Source organism: Capra hircus, chromosome 15 (assembly GCF_001704415.2).
Source record: "Capra hircus breed San Clemente chromosome 15, ASM170441v1, whole genome shotgun sequence".
NCBI classification, from domain to species: Eukaryota; Metazoa; Chordata; class Mammalia; order Artiodactyla; family Bovidae; genus Capra; species Capra hircus.
In genome coordinates this window covers 29374159-29398774 of record NC_030822.1, presented here as the reverse complement: position 1 = coordinate 29398774, position 24616 = coordinate 29374159, and the positions used below count along the sequence as shown (strand labels likewise).

At 43.4% G+C, this 24616-nt stretch overlaps 1 protein-coding gene across 3 annotated transcripts in view; it reads right to left on the bottom strand.

Annotated features, from left to right (window-relative positions):
• Positions 1–24616, bottom strand: part of P4HA3 (prolyl 4-hydroxylase subunit alpha 3) — a 40602-nt gene continuing 15986 nt past the window's right edge. For 2 of the 3 annotated variants that reach the window (XM_018059355.1, XM_018059357.1), the window contains 9 exons: positions 20502–20553; positions 18360–18523; positions 17938–18114; positions 9487–9551; positions 7099–7258; positions 6074–6136; positions 3025–3093; positions 1599–1695; positions 1–605 (listed from right to left, as the gene is read on the bottom strand). In XM_018059355.1, coding sequence (XP_017914844.1) covers positions 535–605; positions 1599–1695; positions 3025–3093; positions 6074–6136; positions 7099–7258; positions 9487–9551; positions 17938–18114; positions 18360–18523; positions 20502–20553 — 918 coding nt within the window. In that variant the 3' untranslated portion in view covers positions 1–534. Of the gene's footprint in view, positions 606–1598; positions 1696–3024; positions 3094–4859; positions 4906–6073; positions 6137–7098; positions 7259–9486; positions 9552–17937; positions 18115–18359; positions 18524–20501; positions 20554–24616 lie in introns of those variants that run through there. The other variant, XM_018059356.1, reaches the window with a different exon arrangement.

Genomic DNA, 24616 nt, shown 5'->3' with positions numbered 1-24616 from the left:
CTATTAAAACATTTTAATGGCTGTATTTAAAAATCATTTTTTTTTAAAAAGTTACTGTCTGCTATAAAAAAGTCATCACATGAGGTACACTCCTGATACAGAGACACCCCCTGCTCAGCCTTCAGCAGGAGTCAGTGGGCAGAAGGGCACGTGGGAGTCAGGCGTCGGCTGCAGGGGCCTCACTGCCACTCTGGGCCCCTGTGGTCAAGGCTCAAGTGGCGAAGGTCCCACCGACCAAACCCTGGAGACTGTTGATAGGCCCTGTTTCCAAAAGAGTCTGAGCTCCAGAAACTTCTCTCTCCAGCCTTCGGGCCCCCTCCTTTGTCTTGTTCATTCTGCTGTGAGTCATGGCTTGAGGAGAAACAATGTCCCTGCTAGAGACCACTTCCTTGTCTCCCATTTGCAAGGAACACACAGTGCTGACAAGGGCCTCCTCCAGAAGCTTGCTCCCCTTTCTGCTCTCTTACCCTAGCTTTTTACTTCCGGCTTCTTTGGAAAGCCGAAGGCCTCCTCCAGCTCCTCTCTGCCAACACTTTAGTCTTCAGGTCTCGAGCTGCAGGGTCTGCGGAATTCCTGTCCGTACTCGTGTATCCACTTGTTGGCCACTGAGGGAGAATGGGGAGGCAGAGGAGCAGGCTCAGCAGATCAGACAGAGGCGATACTCACAGGGCCATGAAATTCCATACCCCTGGGGACTCGCTTGCCTCACCTTGGTCCCAGGCCTGTCACAGACTACAAGATGTTGCTTCCAGTAGCAATAAAGAGCAAGAAGGGCAGTGGTCCCTGGAAAAAGTCCCCACAGGTCCTATCTACTAGAGACTTAATTTTCAAACCCATGGGTACTGTGGTCATTTCCCCTTCATGTAGCTCCTGAAAGCCCCTCCTCCCACAGGGTACCATTTCAGGGTAGTGAGAGAAAAGGCATGGACCCCCCTGGTCAGGTCCACCTCAGCACAAGAGTCCCTCTTCTACTGTTTCTGTCTTAAGAGCTAAGTTCTCATGGACATGTGTATGACGTGAGTGTGTCCCTTACTTATCTCTTCTTTCTTTGACCTCTCCTTATGGGAAAGCACCTGATGGTTTTCTCCTTGGAACAGAGGAGTGGGACTTTGCACTGATTCTTCTTTAGCTGTCCTGAGGAATCAGGGCCTGTCTGGTCAGGCCAGTCAACTTTTACTGACACTGGCTATAGGACAGAAGCCTCCCCTTTATGGGTTCCTAAGGTACTGGTGGCCACTAGCCCAGAATCTGATCACCTCAGTATAATGTGGCATTGCTATGAAGCTTTTTTCCCCCTAATTTTGCTATTTTCCATTTAATTTTTTTAAAGTTAATTTGTTGTATTTTCATTTTTATTCAGTTCAAGAAATTTTCTTATTTCTTTTTGCCACACAGTATGTGGGATCTTAGTTCCCAGACCAGGGAGCAAATCCAGGGCCCCTGCAATGGAAGCTCAGAGTTTTAACCACTGGGCCACCAGGGAAGTCCCTGTTACGAAGCTTTTGGAATGACAGGCTATGTTATGTTCTATCCAACCCCTATTTCACTTTCCCCTGAACCCCTCACCCCTTTCCCATGCCCAGAAAGGCAGGCCTTACCCCATTTATCTCCTACCAGGACAGGGCAGGCAGCATGAAGTGTGTCACCATCCCCTTCACCACTCCTGTGCAGGTTCCACCAAAATAGAGCTGCATTCTGAAAGCAAGCAGACCCCGCCCCAGGCAAGGTCAGCCCAGAGTCTCAGTGCTAGGGAAGCACCTGACTGAGGACAAATGCATGCATGTCATTAACCAAGAAAACCGTCCATGCAGATGGGGGCAAGGAATACATAAAATGGCACAAAATGGTAGACAAGCTGCCATTGACTCATTCACTGATGCCTTACTGACTGAGGGCCCTACCCTTTTCCAGACCCTGTGGATGCAGAGACAAATCATGATCAATTCTGCTCTCAGGGAGCTCATAGTCTCGTGGGAGAGAGACATAAAAACAAACCAGGAGGAGACTGACAGGTGCCAGGGGAAAGGGGAGCACAGGGTGTCACGGGATCACTGAGGCCAGGCACTCAACAAAAAGCACAAGGGGGAGCAAAATATTTCTCACACAACTAAGAACTTCATTCTGATGCTTAGCCTTTCTTAGGCACTTCCTAATAACACCCCCAGGAAGCAGGCATCATTGTCATTTCCACCTTAGCAGAAAGGAAGTTGAGGCTTAGGGGCTTTAAATAATGTAACTAAGGAGGATCAATGTCAGAACTCAAACCCAAGTGTTCTGACTCCAAATCTTCTATATTCTTTCTACCTCTTATACTCAGATTTCTCTCCTACACACTTACTTCATCCCTGGCCAAACCACTGAATTTTGCTAAACACCCGGCATTTACTTATTGAATGCTTAGGATGTGCTGGGCACTGTGCTAAGTGCTAGAAGGCACGATCTCAATTATTTGTCTTCATTTCATTCCTGAAGTAATTAAGGGCTGTCATCCCTGATTGACTGATTGATTGCTCTGAAATTTGGGGGAGATACTCATTCATTAAGTAAACCTCTTACCACATTGGCCCTCCTTTAATGCCTTGCTTGACTTTTTAGCTCTTCTTGCAGTATATTCCATTACTGCCTGTTAACCTCTCCGTGAGCTCCTGGAGGCAAGGACTATGACCTTTCCTCTGTACTCTGAGTGCCTCTAGCCCCCAGTATTTACTGAAAGAATGACTGAAGGGACCAGTTGCTGCTGAGATTCTGAAGAGGAATAAAAGATTTCTCACCTTTGAGGAGTTCTACTGTAATAGGAAGACATCTACTTGTAATACAAGTGTAAATAAGATTAAAAAAAGTAGAGGTACAAGTAAATGCAGTAGTCAAGAAAACTGAGGAACTATCTTTGATTCTGGAAATCAAGAAAGACCTCTTTTTTGCCCCCCCTCCCAGGACAGGCGTGCAAGCACAGACAGCACGAAAGTTGAGGTGTTAGTTCGAACAATCCTAAAAATCACCCGTTGGCATCAGACCCACACTCACCTTGACCACAGGAACGCTGAAGTTGCCATAGATGAAAGCTGTGGCTCCTCCGGCTTCCACCGAGCTCAACTACAAGGCCAGAGGGAAAGCCAGAGCTGAAGTAGCCCGACTGCCTTACTCTGCTCCATGTGACATCTGATGTCATTTCTGCATAAATTTCCCTCCTGTGTGCCCCTCTTTCGACTCTAGGAGCAATACTTATGGAAAGACAATCACCCAATTTAGGAATGAAGACAGCCTACTCAGTGGCATCAGTGTTTGCCTGCATGGCCACGAGAGGACAACATTTAGAAATTCCCCCTTTCTTTACCCTTCCAGCTAACATCCTTATCCTTCCAGCTAACATCCTTATTGAGGGTTACCATGAGTAGGTCCAAACTTTGAGACCCTCAGGAAGAAATTTAGTTTATATCACAGCCCAAGACACATAGACATGTCCCTAAGTTTCATAGAACATTCTTACTACATGAGATACTGTCTGTTATTTTCCATTTTATTTTATTCTCTTCTAGTTCAGATTTCTTAAATGCTGACCAGATCCACTAAATTGATTTCACAGCCTAGTAATGCATCATGACCAATGGCTTACAGAACACTTGCTGTTTTTGAAAGCTGGGCCTCATAGGAACTACTGATTGCCCCTTTGGTGTCTTACCCAGATCACTCAGACCCTCTCCAGGTAACCTCAGCTAAAGAGCTTCACCACTGGTATATTCTAGAATTATAGATATGTTTACTTAATTTGAAAAGTTTTTTTACTGATTTTTCAAAGAATACACAACCTAAACACTTTGAAAAATACTGGAAAATACTTTAAAATACTTTATATTATTCATCATCTTACCATTCAGAAAAAAAAAAAAAAAAAACCACTTTTATAGTTTAACTATAATAGTTGACATTTATTGAGCAATGACCGTAAGTTAGGCATCATACTAAGTCCTTATTCCTCACAACAAATATATCATCCTTAGATAGGACTGTTGTTATTCACAGTCTAGGGATAAGGAAGCCAAGTCTCAGAGAGACTGAGTGGTTTACAAAAGGTCACATAACTCCAAGCCAGGACTGGAGCTGAGCCAATGCTATCTGACTACAAAGACCCTGCTGGTAACCACTATATGGCACTCTTGCACACTACCTGTAGTGTCATAGCACAGTGGGGTGGAAGGACTCAAACAACAGACTGAAGAGAATTGGATCAGTGTGCAGAGAGGCTCCAGAGCAGGGCATGGATTGTGAGCTTGGTGGAGGGCAGGGAAATCTTCCCTCTGTAAACCTTCCACTGCTTTGTACTGGGACTGATCTTATATCCAGTCTGAGCAGAAAATCACTAACCTGATTTCAACTCAATCCTCTACTTCTTAAAGATTATTTTCCCCCTATAATATTATTCTTATATTCTCCACAAACCTTATCTCTTGTCTTCAGAAATGTTTATGATGGTCTTAACCCTAATCTGAAGATGAAAGAACTGGGAATAAGCTATCATTTCCTAGGTCCCACAGTCCCTTTCATGGAATCCTATACTTGCTTTCTAGGATAGAACGATCAAAACATACTGTATGAAACTTCACAGAGAGATATCCCCTCACCTGACTTCATCAGGTCCTCCTGACAGCCCTGTGAGGAGGTGCAGAGCAAGAAAACAAGCTCAGAGAATTGTGAGTTGTGCTGAGGCCATATGTTAAGTGGCAGAACCTGAATCAGGCCAACTGACTCCAAATCCAAACACATACCATTCCACTATGTATCAGAGGCTTAAAATCCAAACACAGACACACTTGCATTTGCTATTTAAAACTGCTGGACTCCTGCATCTGTGCTATCCTTACCATGGTAACCAGGCCTCTGTAGTCAGGGAGTCCGCTGCAGAAGACACTAGGGGGACAAAGAACAGAGAGATTGTGGCCCCTGGACGTCCTGTTCTTTGGTTGATGTCCAAAGACATCAACTGTCTATGACTTCACAGATTGTGACCTCCCATGCCAGCTTGAGTCATCAACCAGAGATGCACTAGATGCTGATCCAAGCCATGTGCCCTGCCTGGAGAGCTGACGTCAGCCATCCCTCCTCCTGATCAGAATGTTCAGAATGACCACAAGAGGCCAGACACCACTGGCAGTGGCAGCCTTCCAGTTTTGCAGAAAGTGAAAACCAAGCCATGTGAAAAAAGCCACGTTGGGATTGCCAGCAATAAGACTATAGAGTGCTGGCGTCTGTCCTTTCTTGGCTGCACCGTGGAGACCAGATACAGGGCTAAGGAAATGGGGGGTGCTAGGCTGGGGTGTCTGCTACTCTAACGAGCCTGAAACCAGGCCCTCATCCTAGGCCGTAATGTAGAGCATTTATACTTAACATTATAATACACCTCTTATGCTTTAAATGACAGATGACTGATATTATGACTTGTCCAAAGAGAAGGAGGCAAAACCACATGATCTGACAGGAAGAGGATCGGTGAGATAATAAAGACCAGGTCCAAATTCTATAGGGTCAGGTCAGAAACTAGGAGAAGAGGCCAATTTACTGTTTTAAGGGGGAGTAATGTAGAGTTAACTGAAGACTTTATAAGGAGATAAGAAAATTTTCATTACATATGAGAGAGCCACACTTATTGAATTTCTCTGTAGGCATCTCTGTTCTTCCTTCTCATAATCTCAGCTGCTTCATTTCTCTCCTCTCTTACCCTCACAGCTCCACGACCTCATCATGGACCTTTAAAAGCTCCATGCTTTGTAGTCTATGGGACCTCAAAGAAAGAGAACCACATCCCCTTCCTGTGTTGTTCCTAATCACAGCCAACGACAAGGTCACAGTTAGGTCTACATAACGTCAGTTCTTTGAGGGCAGGAGCTGACATGTATTTTTTTATTCCTCCTATGGTGCCTAATGAGAGTGCTATATGAAATTTACAAACATCCTGGAGATTTTTTTTCTGCTGTGAATATCACATAAAATCAGTATCTTATATTGCTTTGAAAACCATAAAATAAAAGAGAGAGGAATAATCATTAAGAAACCCCGGTCCCTCCAGAGGAAGACTCACATAGATCATAAATGTTGCGACCCGGTTCCCCGAGTTCATTCTGTACAGTGGGCTGCTTGGTGACTGAGACAAAAATAGAACACATCATTATTTTATGCAGAAGGCACCAGAGCAACAACCAGAAGGTACCAGTATTCCACCACAATACAGGGAGGAGAAAAATGGGGGAGTCCCAGACGGGGGAGAGCTTGAGCTATACCTGGTCACGTATGTGCCTGTCTTGGCTGGCAGTTACTCAGTATACTTTTTTTCCTTTTACCAATTTATTAGATACACATATAAGTGAATTATATACTAATCAAACTAAATTGCTTGTTAGTAGGGAAAGGCTTCCCTGATAGTTCAGCTGGTAAAGAATCTGCCTGCAATGCAGGAGACCCAAGTTCAATTCCTAGGTCAGGAAGAGCAGCTGGAGAAGGGATAGGCTACCCACTCCAGTATTCTTGGGCTTCCCTTGTGGCTCAGCTGGTAAAGAATCACCTGCAATGTGGGAGACCTGGGTTCGATCCCTGTGTTGGGAAGATCCCCTGGAGAAGGGAAAGGCTACCAACTCCAGCCTTCTGACCTATACAGTCCATGGAGTAGCAAAGAGTCAGACACAACTAAGTGACTTTCACTTTCACTTTTCAGTGAAAGGACTGGTGGTTCATTGTATCTTCAGGTTTTTAGTGAAATAATATATAAAATGTTACAGATAATTATTCTGTAAACATGCCAAGTAATAAGACTGGAATTCCTAATTATTTGCCAAAGAGACATATTATTTTGTTACAGAAGAGTTTAACTGATATAATTTACATGTCATAAAATCCAGTCATTGTAGGAGTGTTTTTCAATGAGTTTTAGTAAAAAGATGAGTCAGCAGCTATCACCTTGAAACTAAGACTTTCACATCTACCTAGAACATGAACCTTTGTTGTAAGATTTCAATGTTTCCTGGGGGCCCTATTAGAGCTCTGCCTCAGAGAAATAAATAATACCCTCTTTCCCTACCCCCCGGAGATGGTCACTGACCCCATAGTTACCGTAGCATGGTCAAAGTGAGGCTCATAGTGCCCTCCAATTCCATAGTTCACCACCTGGAGATACTCTGCATAGGGGGGCTGGACATCAAGGCCCGTGAGGGCAGCAATGCGATGGTCAAGGGTCACCAGCACTGGGTCAACAGTGTCCTTCAGCCAGGCACTAAAACACACCACAAGTTGAAGCATTAGTGATCTGATGCCAGAAATGACTAACTGTGAATGAATGAATGATGTCAACTGCCAGAAGGAAGGCAGGCAGGGAGGACAGGAAATGCATTCATCCATCAAACGGGGGTGATAATATCTATTACAGAGACTTATGAAGATCATGACAGACGATGCTTATGAAAATGCTTTGTAGGCTGTAAGCTGGTGATTGCTGTAAAATGCAGAAAAATCTCTGTTCTTCTGCTCTACTCCAAGACAAACCATGATAGGTCAAAGGCCAAAGAGCAAAGTTCAGTATTTTTTCCTGAATGTCTTATTGAGATTCTGATAAAGTGGAGGATTTGGGATCAGAATGTAGGTCCCTGGGAAGTAAGGAAGCAAACCAGTGAGTCTCCTAGGGAGATGGTGAGGGCTCTTAAGGGAAGTATCCCGGCACATCTGGGTCTATAAATGATGGATTAATTTGTTTATTCCTTTGTATAGAGTGCATGCATAGCGCTATGCTGTGGGAGCTAAGGTTTACAAAGGTACTCAAGACAAAGCTTCTGTGTTCAAAGAGCTCATTTGAAGAGACACACAAATATACACAAATACAACGAGTATAAATCGAAGTAGAAAAATGAGAACCAGCCCCTAAAGTCCTGAGGAGCGCAGAGGAAGGAGATGTTAATTTTGACTGGCATGGCAGTAAGATGGATATGTAGGCCAAATTTTGAAGGGTGCATAAAATTTCAATAGATACAAAAAACATAGGGGTATTTCAGGCTGAAGAAATAGTGTAGGTGCAGATGTAGCGGGGTGAAATATATCAACATGAAAGCATCTGGTCTATGAGAGAAGTAACGGGAAATCAGGCTAGAAGAGCAGGCTCAGGGCACGTGTAAGCTGAGGACCCTGGGTTCAGGAATCTGGTCTTACTGGATAACGAAGAGTCAGTGGAGGTTTCTGTGCAGGAAAACAATTTAGTGATTAGGAGTTCACTGGTGACCTTTGAGGGACAAGTTCTAGTGAAGCTGTGAGGACAGAAAGTGAAAGGTTAGTCACTCAGTCGTATCTGCCTCTGAGACCCCATGGACTGTAGCCCGCCAGGCTCCCCTGTCCATGGGATTTCCCAGGCAAGAACACTGGAGTGGGTAGCCATTTCCTCCTCCATGGGACCTTTCCCACCCGGGAACTGAAACCTGGTCTCCCACATTGTAGGCAGATTCTTTACCATCTGAGCTACTGGGAAGCCCTGTGAGGGCAGAACCCCAATTCAAATGAGTGCAATGTAGTGGCTGGGGGTGGGGGTGGTGACTGAGGGGAGGCAATGAGGGGCTCCGTCTCTTTACCTGGAAAGGAAGGAGAATACCACCTCCTTCCCCTGAAAGCAGAACAGAAAGTGGAATTTTCCCCTTGACACCTCAATGTCAGAAAGATTAGCAAAGCAATGAAGCTGAAGTTATACGGATCTTTCAAAACTTAGAAAGTAACTTCCTAATGTAAAAGGTCCCAAACTTAGAAAATAACTTCCTAATGTAAACCAGACCAAGTAAGTTAAGCCAAAGGATTCTGAATCAAAGCTTTCATCACTCACTTCACTTCCCAGACTATAAAACCATCCACCCAGCCTGAGGTCTGGCCTCTCCCCAAGGACGTCCTCGCTGTCTCCCACGGCTCCGGTGGGGACCCTCCCCTTACTGTATCATCCATACTGTCCTTAGAGCGCAAACCAAGGGCTGCAGTGGGGCTGATGAGGGATGGAGGGGAGGGAATGCAGTTGGATCTTCCCCTCTAGAGAAGCCACCAGATCCAGAGATTCTGGCTTTCCCTCTTGCCTGAGTGGTGGCAAGTCACGCTTTGAATATGAATCAGGAGGTGGAACTAGAATTCTATAAAGTCAAATTTTGAATAGAGACTTTCTGGAAAAGCAATCCTGCTTAGGAGAACAACTACATACTTAATTTTTGGTCTAGGGCTTAAAAGCTTTTTCAGCTCTCCCTAGTCATGGTCTCCTAGTTAAGTCCTCAGACCATGTAACAGCCTGTAAAAGGCCCTTGGGTGAGGGGAGTGGATATTGCTCCCTCTCAGCAAGAATGCACAGATATAAACCTGAACTATATAGGTTCTCCAGTGGAATCTCCGATGGCACCTGAATGACTGCTGCTGACCTTTAGTCATCTGTGCCAGGGCGACCAGCAGGTGTGACCAGAGTCCCTGCCAAGGAAGGACCCCTCTTACCTCTTGCTGATGCGGTACTCCACTGGTAACTGCTTCTCACCTGACGCCACCACGGATCTCTGTAACTGGTGTGAAGGATGTAAGAGAAAGTCCAAGTGGTTACCACGCAAAGGGAAGGACTCTCATTTGCATAGACATTCCCCTCTCTCAGCATAAACCTAACAATCACCAGTTTCTCCTTAATTAAAGGATATTTTACACTCGCTACTAATTTAGTGATAGCTACTGATCTTGAAAATAAAAAAATAATAAGTGACATAAAAACTCAAGAGTTGACAGTAAACTTGAGCTTCATATCTGGTAAATACTAAATGTTCAAAAAAGTCTGTTGGAACTAAAACAAAAGTGATTTTTAATCCCTTTTGCATCTACAAGACTGTAAGTTCTGTAAGAACAAGGCTGTTTCTTTTTTTTTTTTTAATATTTATTTATTTGACTGTTTCGGGTCTTAGTTGCGGCATGTGGGATCTTTCATTGCAGCACACAGATTCTCTAGTTGTGGCACATGGGTTTATTGCTTCATGGCATGTGGGATCATCTCCGTTCCCCAGCCAGAGATGGAACCCATGTCCCCTGCATTGCAGGGAGGATTCTTAACCACTGGACCACCCAGGAAGTCCCTAAGGGTTATTTCTTATTCATCTTTATATCCCAGTGTCTAGGTCAGCTAAGCTTTGACTTTAGTGTTTGTCAAATTAAATGACAATGACAGGACACGCTACCCTTAGAGGCAGCCTGCTCCTTCTGAACAATTCAGATAAAATCCCTTCCTTACAGAGAACCAAAATCTGTTTTGCTTGCAGCTGCCTTTGTTATGGGGAAAAAACAACCAAACAGGTCTGAAGTCACTAATTCAACTGAATGTCTCTATTTTGTTCTGAATGTTCGGATAGAAATTTTAAATTACTTTTAAATGAAGTAGCCTCTAATTGCAAAAATACTGTACCAAGGACAGAAAGAGAAGTATCTACATAAGGATGTCTGCTCCTGCATCTGACACCAGAAGGTCAGCTCCATGAGGGCAAGCGCTTGGCCCTTTTTCAGTGCTGTATCTCGAGGGTGCAGAACAGGCCAGGCAGGGAGTAGGTGCTAAGTATTAGTGAAATGCATCCAGGAGTGAATGAACCAGAGTCTTGAGCCTAACGACACAGTCCTGGTGCTTCATGTGCAGTCAGAGTAGAGCATGGAGCAACAAAGGGCACCCTTTCCTTTCTCAGAGGCTTCAACAACATTACTGTTCCTGCTGCTAAACCAGGTAGAGAACCTTGGAAAAGGCTCTTCCCCTTCCCTAGACCCGTTTCCTCAGCTATAAAATGCAGCATGTGAACAACACACTCCTGGAGGCCTTCTCAGCCTCTCTCTCTACAATGCTAGGATGCAGAGAATTGGTAAGTGACTGATACTGTCTCTGTGTGGTCCTCTGTCTAGCTCCTCTCCCGAGCCTTCATAGTGAGGAGAGAGTCTCTGCTGCTCTTCTGGGACAATATCAATGGTTCAAAAACAAATCCTACAGAATCTCCACTCCACTCTGCCAGCGCTCCCTTCCAGAGCCACACTGCATTTACACAATTATTTGTGTAAATTATCTGTATACTGCATTATACACTCTGCATAACAATTATTTACCGTGCCTCCACAAGTCATTCATTTGAGGGGACAAATACTCACCGGTTGTTCTCTGACTAAGCACCGTGCTAGACATTGTAAACACAATATAGGATAATCATAAGTCATTCAGTGGGGCCCTACTGGAAAAGTACAGGGTTACGGAAGGAACAACCAGCCATTCTTATGAAGGACAGGAAGGCTTCCCAGGATGCCCAAAAGACAACTGGAATCACACAGGTGAAAAGAGGCCGCGGGGAGAGTGCTTCTGGCGGAGAGAGGAGTGTGCGGGCAGGCCAGTGAGGGCACTGCCTGTTCCTGGCGACACAGTCGTTTGGAGCTTCTGGGGTGTCCGTGTAAGGGCGCATCTGCAGAACGGGTGGTGGGAGCCAGGCCAAGGGGCTTTGGTATCATTTGAGAGCAAAGGGACCCATTAAAGAGTCTAAGCAAGGGCTTGACTCAGCTGCAAGTGACCGGCTGCAGATTGCTCTAGCTGCAGCAGGCATAATACAGGGCCAGGCATTCAAGGACAACATATGATCCCTGCTAGTCTGGCTGAGGGCGATGAGGGACTAACGCGCAAAACTGTGAGCAACTCCAGACAACACGTAAATGGCAGGATAAATGAAAGTACCAAGCAACTGGAGACAAACACTCTTGAGCTGAGACGAGGAAGGTTATTGGAGGTGGCCCCAAAAAGTGCTCTGGAAAAAATGCTCCTACTGAAAGCATCTGTGAAAGTGGGCCAAGTGGTAAGGGCTAGGAAGCGAAAAGAGGTGTCCAGTTTCAACTGAGTCTTCAAGAATGGGCAGAATGCAGATGGGGGAGGAATGATGAGAGAGCAGAGAAATTCTTTTTTGAGAAACAGACAGTGAACAGGAGCAGAGAAATTCAACACAAGCCACTGAGGTGGCTTGGTTCCCGTGGGGCAGCCACTACCACACACACCCAGGACTTGTTCCTGGGCAAGCCAAAGGCGAGACAGGGCCCAGCAACCCTGGCAAGACACTTCTGGGGGAAGGGAGTGTGGCAAGGTTTGTGGATGCCAGACAGATGACCTGGCCACGGGGGATTAAACGAACATCTCCAAGTGTGCCGCCTGTCCTGTAACCACAGCAACAGAGTTGTCCTGAGGAAAAGGGAGCTTCAGGCCAAACGCTGCCGCTGGCTCACTGAGAAGCCAAAGATATTGAAAACACATCGTTCCAATTCACGGGGAGCTTAATGGCTTCAAAAACTTTCTGTACAAAGATTCCAGATTCGTCTGAAGGGCTTTTAGATGGAATTATTTTGCTATTCTTCTCCTCCAGTTCATGTCTGCTGCCAAAGTCTCCCTCAAAATCTGCAGGCCTGATCAGGGCGCTCTCCGATTTCAAATTGTCCGACTGCTTCCCCTGGCTTTGGGATAAGATCCAAACTCCCCAGCGTGGTACTTCTGGAGCTTCTAATTGTGTCTCACCTTGCATCTCGCATCACCTCCCACACCCACCCCTGCCCACTTCAGCCCCTGGCTTCCCCCTACTCTCTCAACACCACACAGCAGGCCTGCGCACGGACTGCCTGTCTTCCTGGAATATCCTTTGTCACCTTTCACTCGGATGAATCTCACATCCACGGGGAAGCCTCTGTTTTTCCTGTCCTCCCTGCCCCTATCTGCTCTTCACCTGACTGCCTTTCCCTTGGAGGAAGGTTCTCATTTTTATGCTGCTAGCACAACAATACCTATTACAGGATGTATCACAGTGCATTGTAAATACCTCTTTCCCCTTCTTCAGGAAGCTCTGAAATCAGAAGGAGCAATACTTAACCGTGTAACAGCCCAGAACCCAGTACAGCATCTAGCACACAGCACGCTCTGTTCTAGTGATGAATGACTGTCTGGCTGCCAGGGCAAACAGCACACCATGAAGGGCATGATGTCTGCTTCGACACAGGAATTCTGAAACTGTCTTATGTGCCATTTGTAAAGAGGCAATATACTTATAGCAGTGAGGTCAACTGCATGACCTTTCTAAATATTTGCCACACTTCCTGGATTTTAAATAACTTACTGGAATTCTGTCACCTCCACTAGCATTGCTCATAGTGATGCTTCCTAAGGCCCACTTGACTTCGCACTCCACGATGACTGGTTCTAGGTGAGTGATCACACCATCGTGGTTATCCAGGTCATTGTGATCTTTTTGTATAGTTCTTCTGTGTATTTGTGCCACCTCTTCATAATATCTTCTACTTCTGTAAGGTCCACACTGTTTCTGTCCTTTATTGTGCCCACCTTTGCACGAAATGTTCCCTTGGTATCTCTAATTTTCTTGAAGAGATCTCTAGTCTTTCCCATTCTATTGTTTTCCTCTATTTCCTTGCATTGTTCACTTAAGGCTTTCTTATCTCTCCTTGCTATTCTTTGAAACTCTGCATTCAGATGGATATATCTTTCCCTTTCTCCTTTGCCTTTCTCTTCTCTTTTCTCAGCTATTTGTAAGGCCTCCTTAGACAACCATTTTGCTTTTTTGCATTTCTTGGGGATGGTTCTGGTCACCACCTTGTGTAAATGTCATGAATCTCTGTCCATAGTGTTTCAGGCACTCTATCAGATCTGATCCCTTGAATCTTTTTGTCACTTCACTGTATAATCATAAGAGATTTCATTTAGGTCATATCTGAATGGCTTAGTGGTTTTCCCTACTTTTTTCAATTCAAGTCTGAATTACGCAATAAGGAACTGATGATCTGAGTCATAGTCAGCTCCAGGTCTTGTTTTTGCTGACTGTGTAGAGCTTTTCCATCTTCGGCTACAAAGAATATAATCAATCTGATTTTCAGTATTGACCATTTGGTGATGTCTATGTGTACAGTCATTTCTTGTATTATTGGAAGAGTGTGTTTGCTGTGACCAGTGTGTTCTCTTGGCAAAACTGTTAGCCTTTGTCCTGCTTCATTTTGTACCCCATGGCCAAACTTGCCTATTACTCCAGGTATCTCTTGACTTCCTACTTTTGCATTCCAGCACCATATGAGGAAAAGGACATCTTTTTTTGGTGTTAGTTCTAGAAAGTCTTACTGGGTCTTCATAGAACTGTTCAACTTCAGCTTCTTTGGCATTAATGGTTGGGGCACAGACTTGGATTCCTGTGATGCTGAATGGTTTGCCTTGGAAATGAACTGAGATCATTCTGTCATTTTTGAGACTACACCCAAGTACTGCATTTCGAACTCTTTTGTTGACTATGAGGGTTATTCCATTTCTTCTAAGGGATTCTTGACCACAGTCATAGATATAATGGTCATCTGAATTAAATTCACCCATTCCCGTCCATTTTAGTTCTCTGATTCCAAAAATGTTGATGTTCACTCTTACCATCTCCTGTTTGACCACTTCCAGTTTACCTTGATTCATGGATCTAACATTCCAGTTTCCTATGCAATACGGTTGGTTATAGCATCAGACTTTACTTTCACCATCACACACATCCACAACTGGGTATCGTTTTCTGCTTTGGCTCAGGCTCTTCATTCTTTCTGGAGTTATTTCTCCACTCTTCTCCAGTAGCATATTGGGCACCTACCGACCTGGGGGGTTCATCTTTCAGTGTTATACCTTTTTGTCTTTTCATACGTTCATGGGTTCTCAAGGCAAGAATGCTGAAATGGTTTGCCATTCCCTTCTCCAATGGACAACATCTTATCAGAACTCTCCTCTATGACCCATCCATCTTGGGTGGCCCTGCACAGCATGGCTCATAGTTTCATTGAGTGCTGCACTTAATATGCCAGCAAATCTGGAAAACTCAGCAGTGCCCACAGGACTGGAAAATGTCAGTTTTCATTCCAATCCTAAAGAAGGGCAATGCCAAAAAATGTTCAAACTACCACACAATTGGGCAAAACCTTCAAACTAGGCTTCAACAGTATGTGAACCAAGAACTTCCAGATATACAAGTCTGGATTTAGAAACAGCAGAGGAACCACAGATCAAATTGCCAACATTCGTTGGATCATAGAAAAGGCAAGAGAATTCCAGAAATACATCTATTTCTGCTTCATTGAGTATGCTAAAGCCTTTGACTGTGTGGATCACAACAAACTGTGGAAAATTCTTAAAGAGATAAGAGTACCAGACCACGTAACCTGCATCCTGAGAAACCTGTATGCAGGTCAAGAAGCAACAGTTAAAACTGGACATGGAACAACAGACTGGTTCCAAATAGGGAAAGGAGTACGTCAAAGCTATATATTGTCACCTTGCTTATTTAAATTATATATGGAGTATATCATGTGAAATGTTGGGCCACATGAATCACAAGCTGGAATCAAGATTGCTGGAAGAAATAACAATAACCTCAGATATGCAGATTATACCATCCTAATGGCAGAAAGCAAAGAGGAACTAAAAAGCCTCTTGACAAAGGTGAAAGAGGAGAGTGAAAAAAATGCCTTAAAACTCAGCATTCAAAAAACTAAGATCATGGCAAATAGATGGGAAAACAATGGAAACAGTGACAGACTATTTTTTGGGCTCCAAAATCACTGCAGATGGCCACTGCAACCATGAAATTAAAAGATGCTTGCTCCTTGGAAGTAAAGCTATGACAAACCTAGACATCATATTAAAAAGCAGAGACATTACTTTGCTGACAAAGGTCCATCTAGTCAAAGCTATGATTTTTCCAGTAGTCATGTATGGATGTGAGAGTTGATCATAAAGAAGGCTGGAAAGTGAAAGTGAAAGTCACCCAGTCGTGTCCAACTCTTTGCGACCCCATGGACTATACAGTCCATGGAATTCTCCAGGCCAGAACACTGGAGCGGGTAAGCGCCGAAGAATTGATGCTTTTGAACTGTGGTGTTGGAGAAGACTCTTGGGAGTCCCCTGGACTGCAAGGAGATCAAACCAGTCCATTCTAAAGGAAATCAGTCCTGAATATTCATTGGAAGGCCTGATGCTGAAGCTGAAGCTCCAATACTTGGCCACCTGATGCAAAGAGCCAACCCACTGGTAAAGACTCTGATGCTGGGAACGATTGGGGGCAGGAGGAGAAAGAGATGACAGAGGATGAGATGGCTGGATGGTATCACCAACTCAATGGACATGAATTTGAGCAAACTCCAGGAATTTGTGAAGGACAGGGAAGCCTGGTGTGCTGCAGTCCGTGGGATCTCAAAGAGTTGGACACAACTGAGGGACTGAATAACAACAACACTTTCTGGAGGACTAACTCCCCTCCCCATCAACATAAAGCCTGGCACAGTGGCTGCAGAGCCTTCTCCATAGAAGAAGGAGATATACCCGCCAAGCTGACTGCAGTGTTGGCTACAAGCCTTGCTTTAAGCAGGGAAATGTGGATGGAAGTAATGCCTGGTGCTTCCAAGCAGAAGCTTTACAAGCCAGCTAGTAGTTTGCCATCTTTGCCTTTTTCCTCTCCCATGAGATGGCAATGTTGCAGACAGAGGCTGCTCTGTTGGGCTGGGTCCGAGAGTAAAGACAGCATGGGGCAGAGCAGCAACCAGCACAAGACAGACACATAATGTGAGGACCAAGCCAGCCTCTACTGCTGTTGTCCTCCCTGAGATTTGGGGGTTGCTTGTTACTGTTAGAGGAAACCTTAACTGTAACTGCCTATTCTGTAGGCACCATCTGTGTGAGTTATTTTATAATAGGAGGTTCTGATAAGGAACACGAAACTAATAAGACAGTACCAACCAGAAGAATTTGGGAAAATTCATCTCACATGGAGATACCACATGTCCTACCACCTCCCAGAATCCTCCTTGCTGGAATCCATCTTGGCTGAGCAATGTGTGCACCACCAGGAAGGACCCTGAGTCAGAATGATTGCCCAGAGGCAACCTGGAAACTAATCCCATCACCAAAAAAAACAAGACTGCAAGCCACATGGCAGAGCAGTCCTCCTGGGTTCCCTTACCTTCCTGCTCTCTGCTCAAGCACCTTTTCCCAATAAAGCTTCTTGCTTTGTCAGCACGTGTATCTCCTTGGACAATTCATTACCGAGTGTTAGGCAAGAGCCCACTTTCAGGCCCTGAAGGGGGTCCCTCCACTTCCTGCAACATTACCAAATAAATGTAACAGCCTAAGTTAACTGATACATAAAGGCTGAATAGCAGAGCAGCAATCAGTGTACTTCTGGGTTCCAATTCTGGGCCAAGCCATATATGTGACCCGAGGTCTCTTTCCCTCTCCGGGCCTCGGATTTCTTTTTAACAAAATAATGAAGTTTAACTAAATAATCTTCATGCTTTTTTTCTGTGCTAGGAAATCTCTCCTTTCCCCTGTCATTTGACCCCTTTTCTTCCTTTCTCTTTTTGTTTTTGGCCACACCAAACAGCTTGTGGGATCTTAGATCCCCATCTAGGAGTCAAACTCAGGCCCCAGGCAGGCATTAAAAGCGCTGAGTCTTAACCACTGAAACACCACAGAATTCTCCCACCTTTTTTTTCCTTCTATCACTTATATGGAATGATTGATACTGGGGATGGGGGGCTTCCTTTAATTTTTTTAGATTAAATTTACATACAGTGATATACATAGATCTCAAGAGTACCATTTGCTGAGTTTTCACAAACATACAACCATGTACTCCACATCCCTAACAATATATTGAAAGCACATTGTGAACACCCCAGAAAATCCCCTTGTACCTTTCTCAGCCAGAAGCAACCACGACTGTGAGTTTTTTCACCGCTGATTAGTTTTATGGAACGACTGGTATTTTGAACTCCTGAACAGATGAACTACCTAGTTGTTCAGGCTGCCTATTCTCACACTTCTGAACATCAGTCATGCAAAGAAACAAAGGGAGGTTCTCGGCAGGCCTTGGGGACACTCACCCACGGTTCTGCAAGCCCTCTGATCTTCTGAGCCTCAGCGTCACTGACAAAGTCATGGTAGAGAACAACATAGGGCTCCAGGTGGATGACCTCCTTCCGCACCGGCTGCAGCAGCAGGTAGGGACTGGAACTGGTCTCATAGGAGCAGTAGAGGCTAGGGATCTGGTAGTGAGTAGGCTGAAAGGAAAGACTAGAATCAGCTTAGAAGAAGAAGGGTCTAGAAGTGGAAACCAATTTATGGGAACTCCAGCATAAAAAACCTGAAATTCAGGAGATTCAGAATTCAGTCACTGATGCTGTCCAAGTGAGGTTTATTATTTTTTTTTTAACGCACCAGTTTTTCTCTTCAAATTGTGCCAATTCTACCTTTTCTCCCATCCCCCAAGCTGGTTCCCCCTTTTTCTTCCCGTGAGCAGTGGTACCTGGGAACCCAGGGTCTGACATAACCCCTCGTAGGTGTCCCTGGTCTGCAGGTGGGGCACATTGGGTCTCTGCATGACAGTCTCTGCTACAGCCTGGTTAGGGCTCTCCGCCAAGAGCTTTTCATACTTCAAGACATTTCTGGCCACCCTCTTATTATCTGGGCCTGGAAGAAATCAGCAGGGAAAAATACGAATTAACAGATTAACAAACAGTGGTCCCAGGGAGTGCTGCCAAGGTTTCCTGCAGCTTCACTGTTACACACCACCAGCACCTGGACAACTTCCTATGTCCATGCACAGAAGGATGTAAGGCCCTCACCCCTAGAGTAGGATTAAGCAGGGCCTGGTAGAGCTGCAGGAACACTCTTAGACCAAGGGATCATGAGGATGGGGCTGCAGGATAGTGTGATGGTCAGTTTTATGTACAGGGAAGAAGCTTCAATCATTCATTCACCCGTCCACTCAGTAACTCTCCAGTGAACATGTACCAGACACTGTGCTAGAGGCTAAACTCTCAGAGTTTAGAATCTATCAGAGAAAAGACACATTAACTACTTACAACACAACACAGCAAGAAAGTGCTATGAAAGAGAAGTCCAGAGAGCCAAAGCCTATGGCAGAGAGACTCACTCTACTCTTCCCGAGAGAACTGGAAGCGAAATTATTCCCAGCTCTACTAGATTCCTCAGAATCCCTGCCTGGCCTAGACACAACAGGGCAGTATAGGAAGAAGGTGTTCTAGACTTCGGTTCTAGCCAAGGTCCCGACAGGGATCTTGTGTCTTGTCTGTGCCCACTTTAGGTGCAGATCCGCCATGAGCTGGCAGCTACCCATGGCCAGTAGCCTCTGCATTATCTCAGTGCGTCTCGGAAGGAGGTGCTCCATTGCTGTAAGGGTCACAAAGCATCTTTCTCTGAGGAGCTCAATGTGCTTCTAACCACTTCCACCATTACCATCATTCTGGCAAACAAGGGGACAGACATTATCATCCTTTTTTTAACCAAAGGAGAAATAAAGTTTGGAGGAATAGAAACAGTGGGCCCAAAATACCAGTGAAAGTATTGTGAGACCATTTATGGAACAAGGAATTTCAATTTGCTGTGTCTACTTATTCACCTTTAATAGTGCACAATTTACATTCTCTGGGATATGCAGAGATTTTAATAGTTCAAGCACAAAAAATAGAGGGGCTGGGTTATCACTCTGTCTGTACCACTAACTGTCCACATGTTTCCAGACCACACAGCTACTGCCTTATCCTACTGTTTGCCAAACTATCAGAAAGGAATAACGTTACTAAGTGTATTCATTAAAAAGTGATACATATTTTTGTGAAGTCCTACAGGAAATATATCATAAATACTGAGTTGGCCAAAAAGTTTGGGGTTTTAACAACCTTTTTGGCCAACCTAATTTTGTGAATGGTTATTATGTATCTTAACATACCTGATACATATACATATCTGTATATACACATATCTGTAACATGTACCTATTTTTTAGTATTCATCTTATTAAAAGAAAACCTGGGAAGCCATCTATCTCCAAAATTTTAAGCAGAAATATCTAAGCAGAGTTAAGCTAGCAAATCTCTCTCCCAGTTAAACTCTGGTGAAACGCTGCCTGAGAGGGTTGAAGCTGAACTCTGTGGCCAGCTGGGCAGGAGGCTTGCATAGCAAAGTGAGCTCCAGTATAAAGAGAAGAATTGCTATCTTTCTGTGAGCAGCCAAAGTGAACAACCCTGCTGAGTCGCTCTCCTTCTTGCACACACAGCTCTCATTGACTGTACTCGTTCCCAGGTCTATTCCCAAAACCTGGATCTTCAAATGTCCCTGAAGAAATTGGCTCCCAACCTAGGACTTGTTCCCCACTGAAGCAACACTAATACGTATGACTCAATAGGGGTGGAGGAGGAAGGCACACGCTGGTATCTTTTTCTTAGCACTTCCAATGAACTTAAAAACTACCCCTGCTGCACTGAACAGTATGTTAAGATTTAATCAAAAATTAGAAATGTGCCTTGGATTATGAAATTCAAAAAATAAAAATAGACAGCTATACTTCATCTGCAGGGATGAAAGGCCAAGAGCAAGAAGGATTTCCCACAGGTCTGACCTGTGGTTATCTTTTACCATTACGTACTGTAGAGAAGAAACTCCCGGGAAAGGTTGAGGGCACACAAAACATTTCCTGCCTGTAAAAAAAGAAAGAAAAGGAAAAGAGTGAGTTAACGGCGCTGAGGATATCTCCCCTAACGAACCATTAAATGGATTAAAAAAAAACCTCTAAAATAAGCTTACCAATAGTAGATAGTAAGACTCACTGAAATGAGCTGCAGACTAAAATGTAGAGGTTCTCTGTCCTAATTCAGGATTTGCAGCCCTGATGCAAATCAGGTCTCCTCAGTTTTCTCATTTACAAATGACTTATTACCACCCTTACCAGGGAAGGGAGAAAAATAAATAAAAATAAACTTTCTTAAAATTCCCTCAAATCTTTCAAAGCATGCAAAACCATGTAATTGTAGAGTGTTGTTATTTTGGTATATTTTATTAGTAAACGTTAATATGGAACTGCAACAATCCTACTAAGAATATGATGTGTTCTCCAGGTTCAGAACTTCTGAGAATCCATAAAGTTAGTGAGAGGAAGCAAAAGGAAGAGCTAAACCTGAACCATTCCCACTGCATAGCAATGACTCTCCCTGCAGCCATTCAACCTTGGGCTACACACTGTTGAAAGTAAACACAGGCTTTCCAGACAAGTCTGGGGAACAGAACTTGGGGCGGGTGGGCTGTCATTCTGCTCTGGGTGCTGTGAAATGATGATAAGTCACTAGACCTGTATTTCCTTTTAATCATTTCGCTTTTGCATGTTAAAAAAATGCATTTTTAATGATAAAAGCAAGAAGAAGGACACTATAAAACATATGAGAAATGGGGGCAAAGGTTTCACTGAAACCCAGACATGTCAAAAACTTTGGAACAATACATACTGTGTACACAGTTACCGTCATATTTATTATACATTTTCATATCCTGATTGTTTCCCTCTACAGGGTAATCAGGAGTACTTTCTATATTTTTACACAGTCCTCAGAAACAGCATTTTTTAATTAGTACTTTTCACTGTGGTAAACATAAATTTACCATCTTAATCATTTCCAAGTGTACAGGTCAGTAGTACTAAATATATTCACACTGTTGTACAAAGGACCTCCAGAGTTTTCTCATCTTGCAAAACTGAAACTCTACTTATTAACAACAACTCCCAATTATCTCCTCCCCACCTGCCCCTGGTAACCATCACTCTACATTCTGTCTCTATAAATTTGACTCTTCTAGAAATCTCATATAAATGGAATCAAACTATACTTGTCTTTTTGTGACTGGTTTCACTTAGCATAATGTCCTCAAGTTTCACTTACGTGGTAGTATGTGTTAGAATTTCCTTCTTTTTAAAGACTGAATGGTATTCCACTGTACATAGACACTACATTTTTCTTGTCCATTCACCCACTGATGGATACTTGGAAAGCTTCCCACCTACTGGCGGTTGTGAACAGTGCTGCTGCGAACATGTGTGTACAAGAGAGATAGCATTTTTAATGGCTGCATATCACTCCATCCAGAAGCTCCGTCACAATCTCACCACTCCACCACTGTTAGGCATATAGACTGTTTCTAATTAATTAATATCATGAATTATTCTGTTGTGTACTTAACAGATGGGTAGTTAATCTACTAATATCTTATAATGTCAGATATTAACTCAGGGTTATAGATTTTCAAACCCTTTGAGATGAAGAAAGCTAAAATATTAATTTTATATATTTTTAAAACTCAAGGGCTTTATCAGGAGATAAAATTATGTTTTATCAAGAACAGAGCTACTTTTGATATCCCAGTTAAATTTCTCTGGAAATGTGTATAGTAAATAATGTTCAATGAAAAAGCAGAACACACACTTGTGTATATTGTAAAGACAGCTTACATTTATTGAGAACATATGTGCTATGAATGGGTTAAGGGCTTTACGTGTATTAGCTCATTTAATCCTCATGCCGACCCTTTGAGGTGAGCGCTGAATGTGCCAACTACAAACTGGCACTTGCCATGGGCACTTCCTTCTATATCCACAAGGATTAAATCACGAGCTGCAGCAGCTACTGGCTTTCAACACGCCCCTGAAAATAGTTCAGGGTGGAGAGCAGAAATGAGGCACTCTGCACACTGGGAAAAACCGGCAGAACAGGTCTTCATATAGTTAGATATTTTCAGAAGCTGATTTTATAAGCCCAATTCTTGTATTTTCTCATATCTAGAAAAGCACTAAAAATTTTCATGGTGACAACTGCTCCTCAAGACTAACATAAACTTTCTGCAAAAAAAAAAAAAAAGTGTTTGATCGCATGCACTCCCCTTTCACTAAAATCACATATATACTGACCTAACCTCTTTGGAGCAGTTTCTCAGAGCTATCTGAGGTGCTGTCTCCTGGGCTACAGTCCTCATTTTGCCCCAAATAAAACCTGATACACAACTCTCACACTGTGCATTTTTTTAAGTCAACAAAGGGTAGCAGAATATGCCATCCCCAAATATGCTTCTTTGGCATAAGGATTATTTTGAGCTAATTATTTTGAGAAACATCAGAGATACAGGAGAAGATTTTTAAACCACAGTAGAAACTACGCTTTCATAAGGGAAATTTATATTTACAATGGAAATCTCCTTTTGTGAGGGTTATCTCCCCCGTGTACCTGAAAGAGAAGGATGACTCTGCATCACAAGAAAACCTTACCAGTGGAGAAGGCACCCTAAATCTATTGGTACCTAACAGCCTTACTCTTGCTTGCTTGGTCTGGTCACCTCCCAGAACCGGCTCCTCCATACCTTTCCTTCTTTTGTCTTTAGCTGGATACATCATATTTAAGATGAAGGTTTAGATCCTCTCAGAGAGCTACTCATGCCTTGCCCCCCAGTATCTCCCACCATGTCTACAGGAGGTATACATGTTAGTTAACTCATGTTTATTGTTCCTCTTATTAACCTGTCATATTACAGGGAGGGCTCAGCCAAAAACTCAGAAGGTTATGGGGAAAATTATTTCCACACTCCCACGTTATCATTACTATTCTCCAGAAAATTAGGGACTTCCCTGGTGGTCCAGTGGTTAAGAATCTGCCTTCCAATGCAGGGGACACAAGTTCAATCCCTGGTCGGGGATCTAAGATCCCACATGCTGCAGAGCAACTAAGCCCACGGGCCACAACTACTGAGCCTGTGCACCAAAGATCCCAGGTCCAGCAATTAAAACCCAATGCAAAAAAAAAAAAAAAAAAAAAAAAAAAACACAAAACCCAATGCAGCCAAATAAACACATAAATAAAAGTAAATAAGTATTTTTTAAAAATAGAAGAAAGAAGAAAAGTCTGATCACAGAGGAAAACTGAAGCTTTAAAACAAAAAGAAAGAAAATTAAGGTCTAGGGAGGTTAAGTAAGTTACCCAAGTTTTCACAGAACTTAAACCTACGTCTGCCTGACTTCAGAGCCTATAGTTTAGTTACTACACACTGTTTCTCATTATTCGTAGTTACTGAAATGATTTTTTACTAAAACATATCCTGAAAATGTATTAAACGATAGTACTACATATAACATGATATATTATACTTTTTGTGGTGTATATAGATACACAATTTTATATGATAATGAAAGATCCATGAGGAACATTCATCCCTAATTTACTAGTGGTAAAAAGGGGACCAGAAATTGCCTATAAGACAATACCAATGTGTTTTACTATTGTGGCATAAACACACACACACACACACTATAAGAGCACAAAGAAGGAGAGTCTAAGGGGTCTAAAAAGAATTAAAGAAGGCTTCACAAAATAGGAGACATTTGAGCTACACCTGCTAAGATGAATAACAGTTACCAGACAAAGCACAACTGTAGAATGGGAGAGTTTACAAGTGAGAAGAAGAGAAATCTAAGTTATCATAGGGGAAAAAAAAACAAAACTATTAGACACGGTATCTGAAACTCTATCTTTCAGAATGGGCTGCTTTAGTTTATCTTCTCTGAGTCTCCATATCAATTCTCCATTTTCTTCTGTTAAAATTCAATTACTTCTCACCCTTTATTGCATCACAGTGACTCTATTTCAGCTTTAATAGCAATTAAGCAGGAGAGATAGGAAGAGCACCTTGGAAAGTTTTACAACAAAGAGCCAGGAACTTCTATGAGAA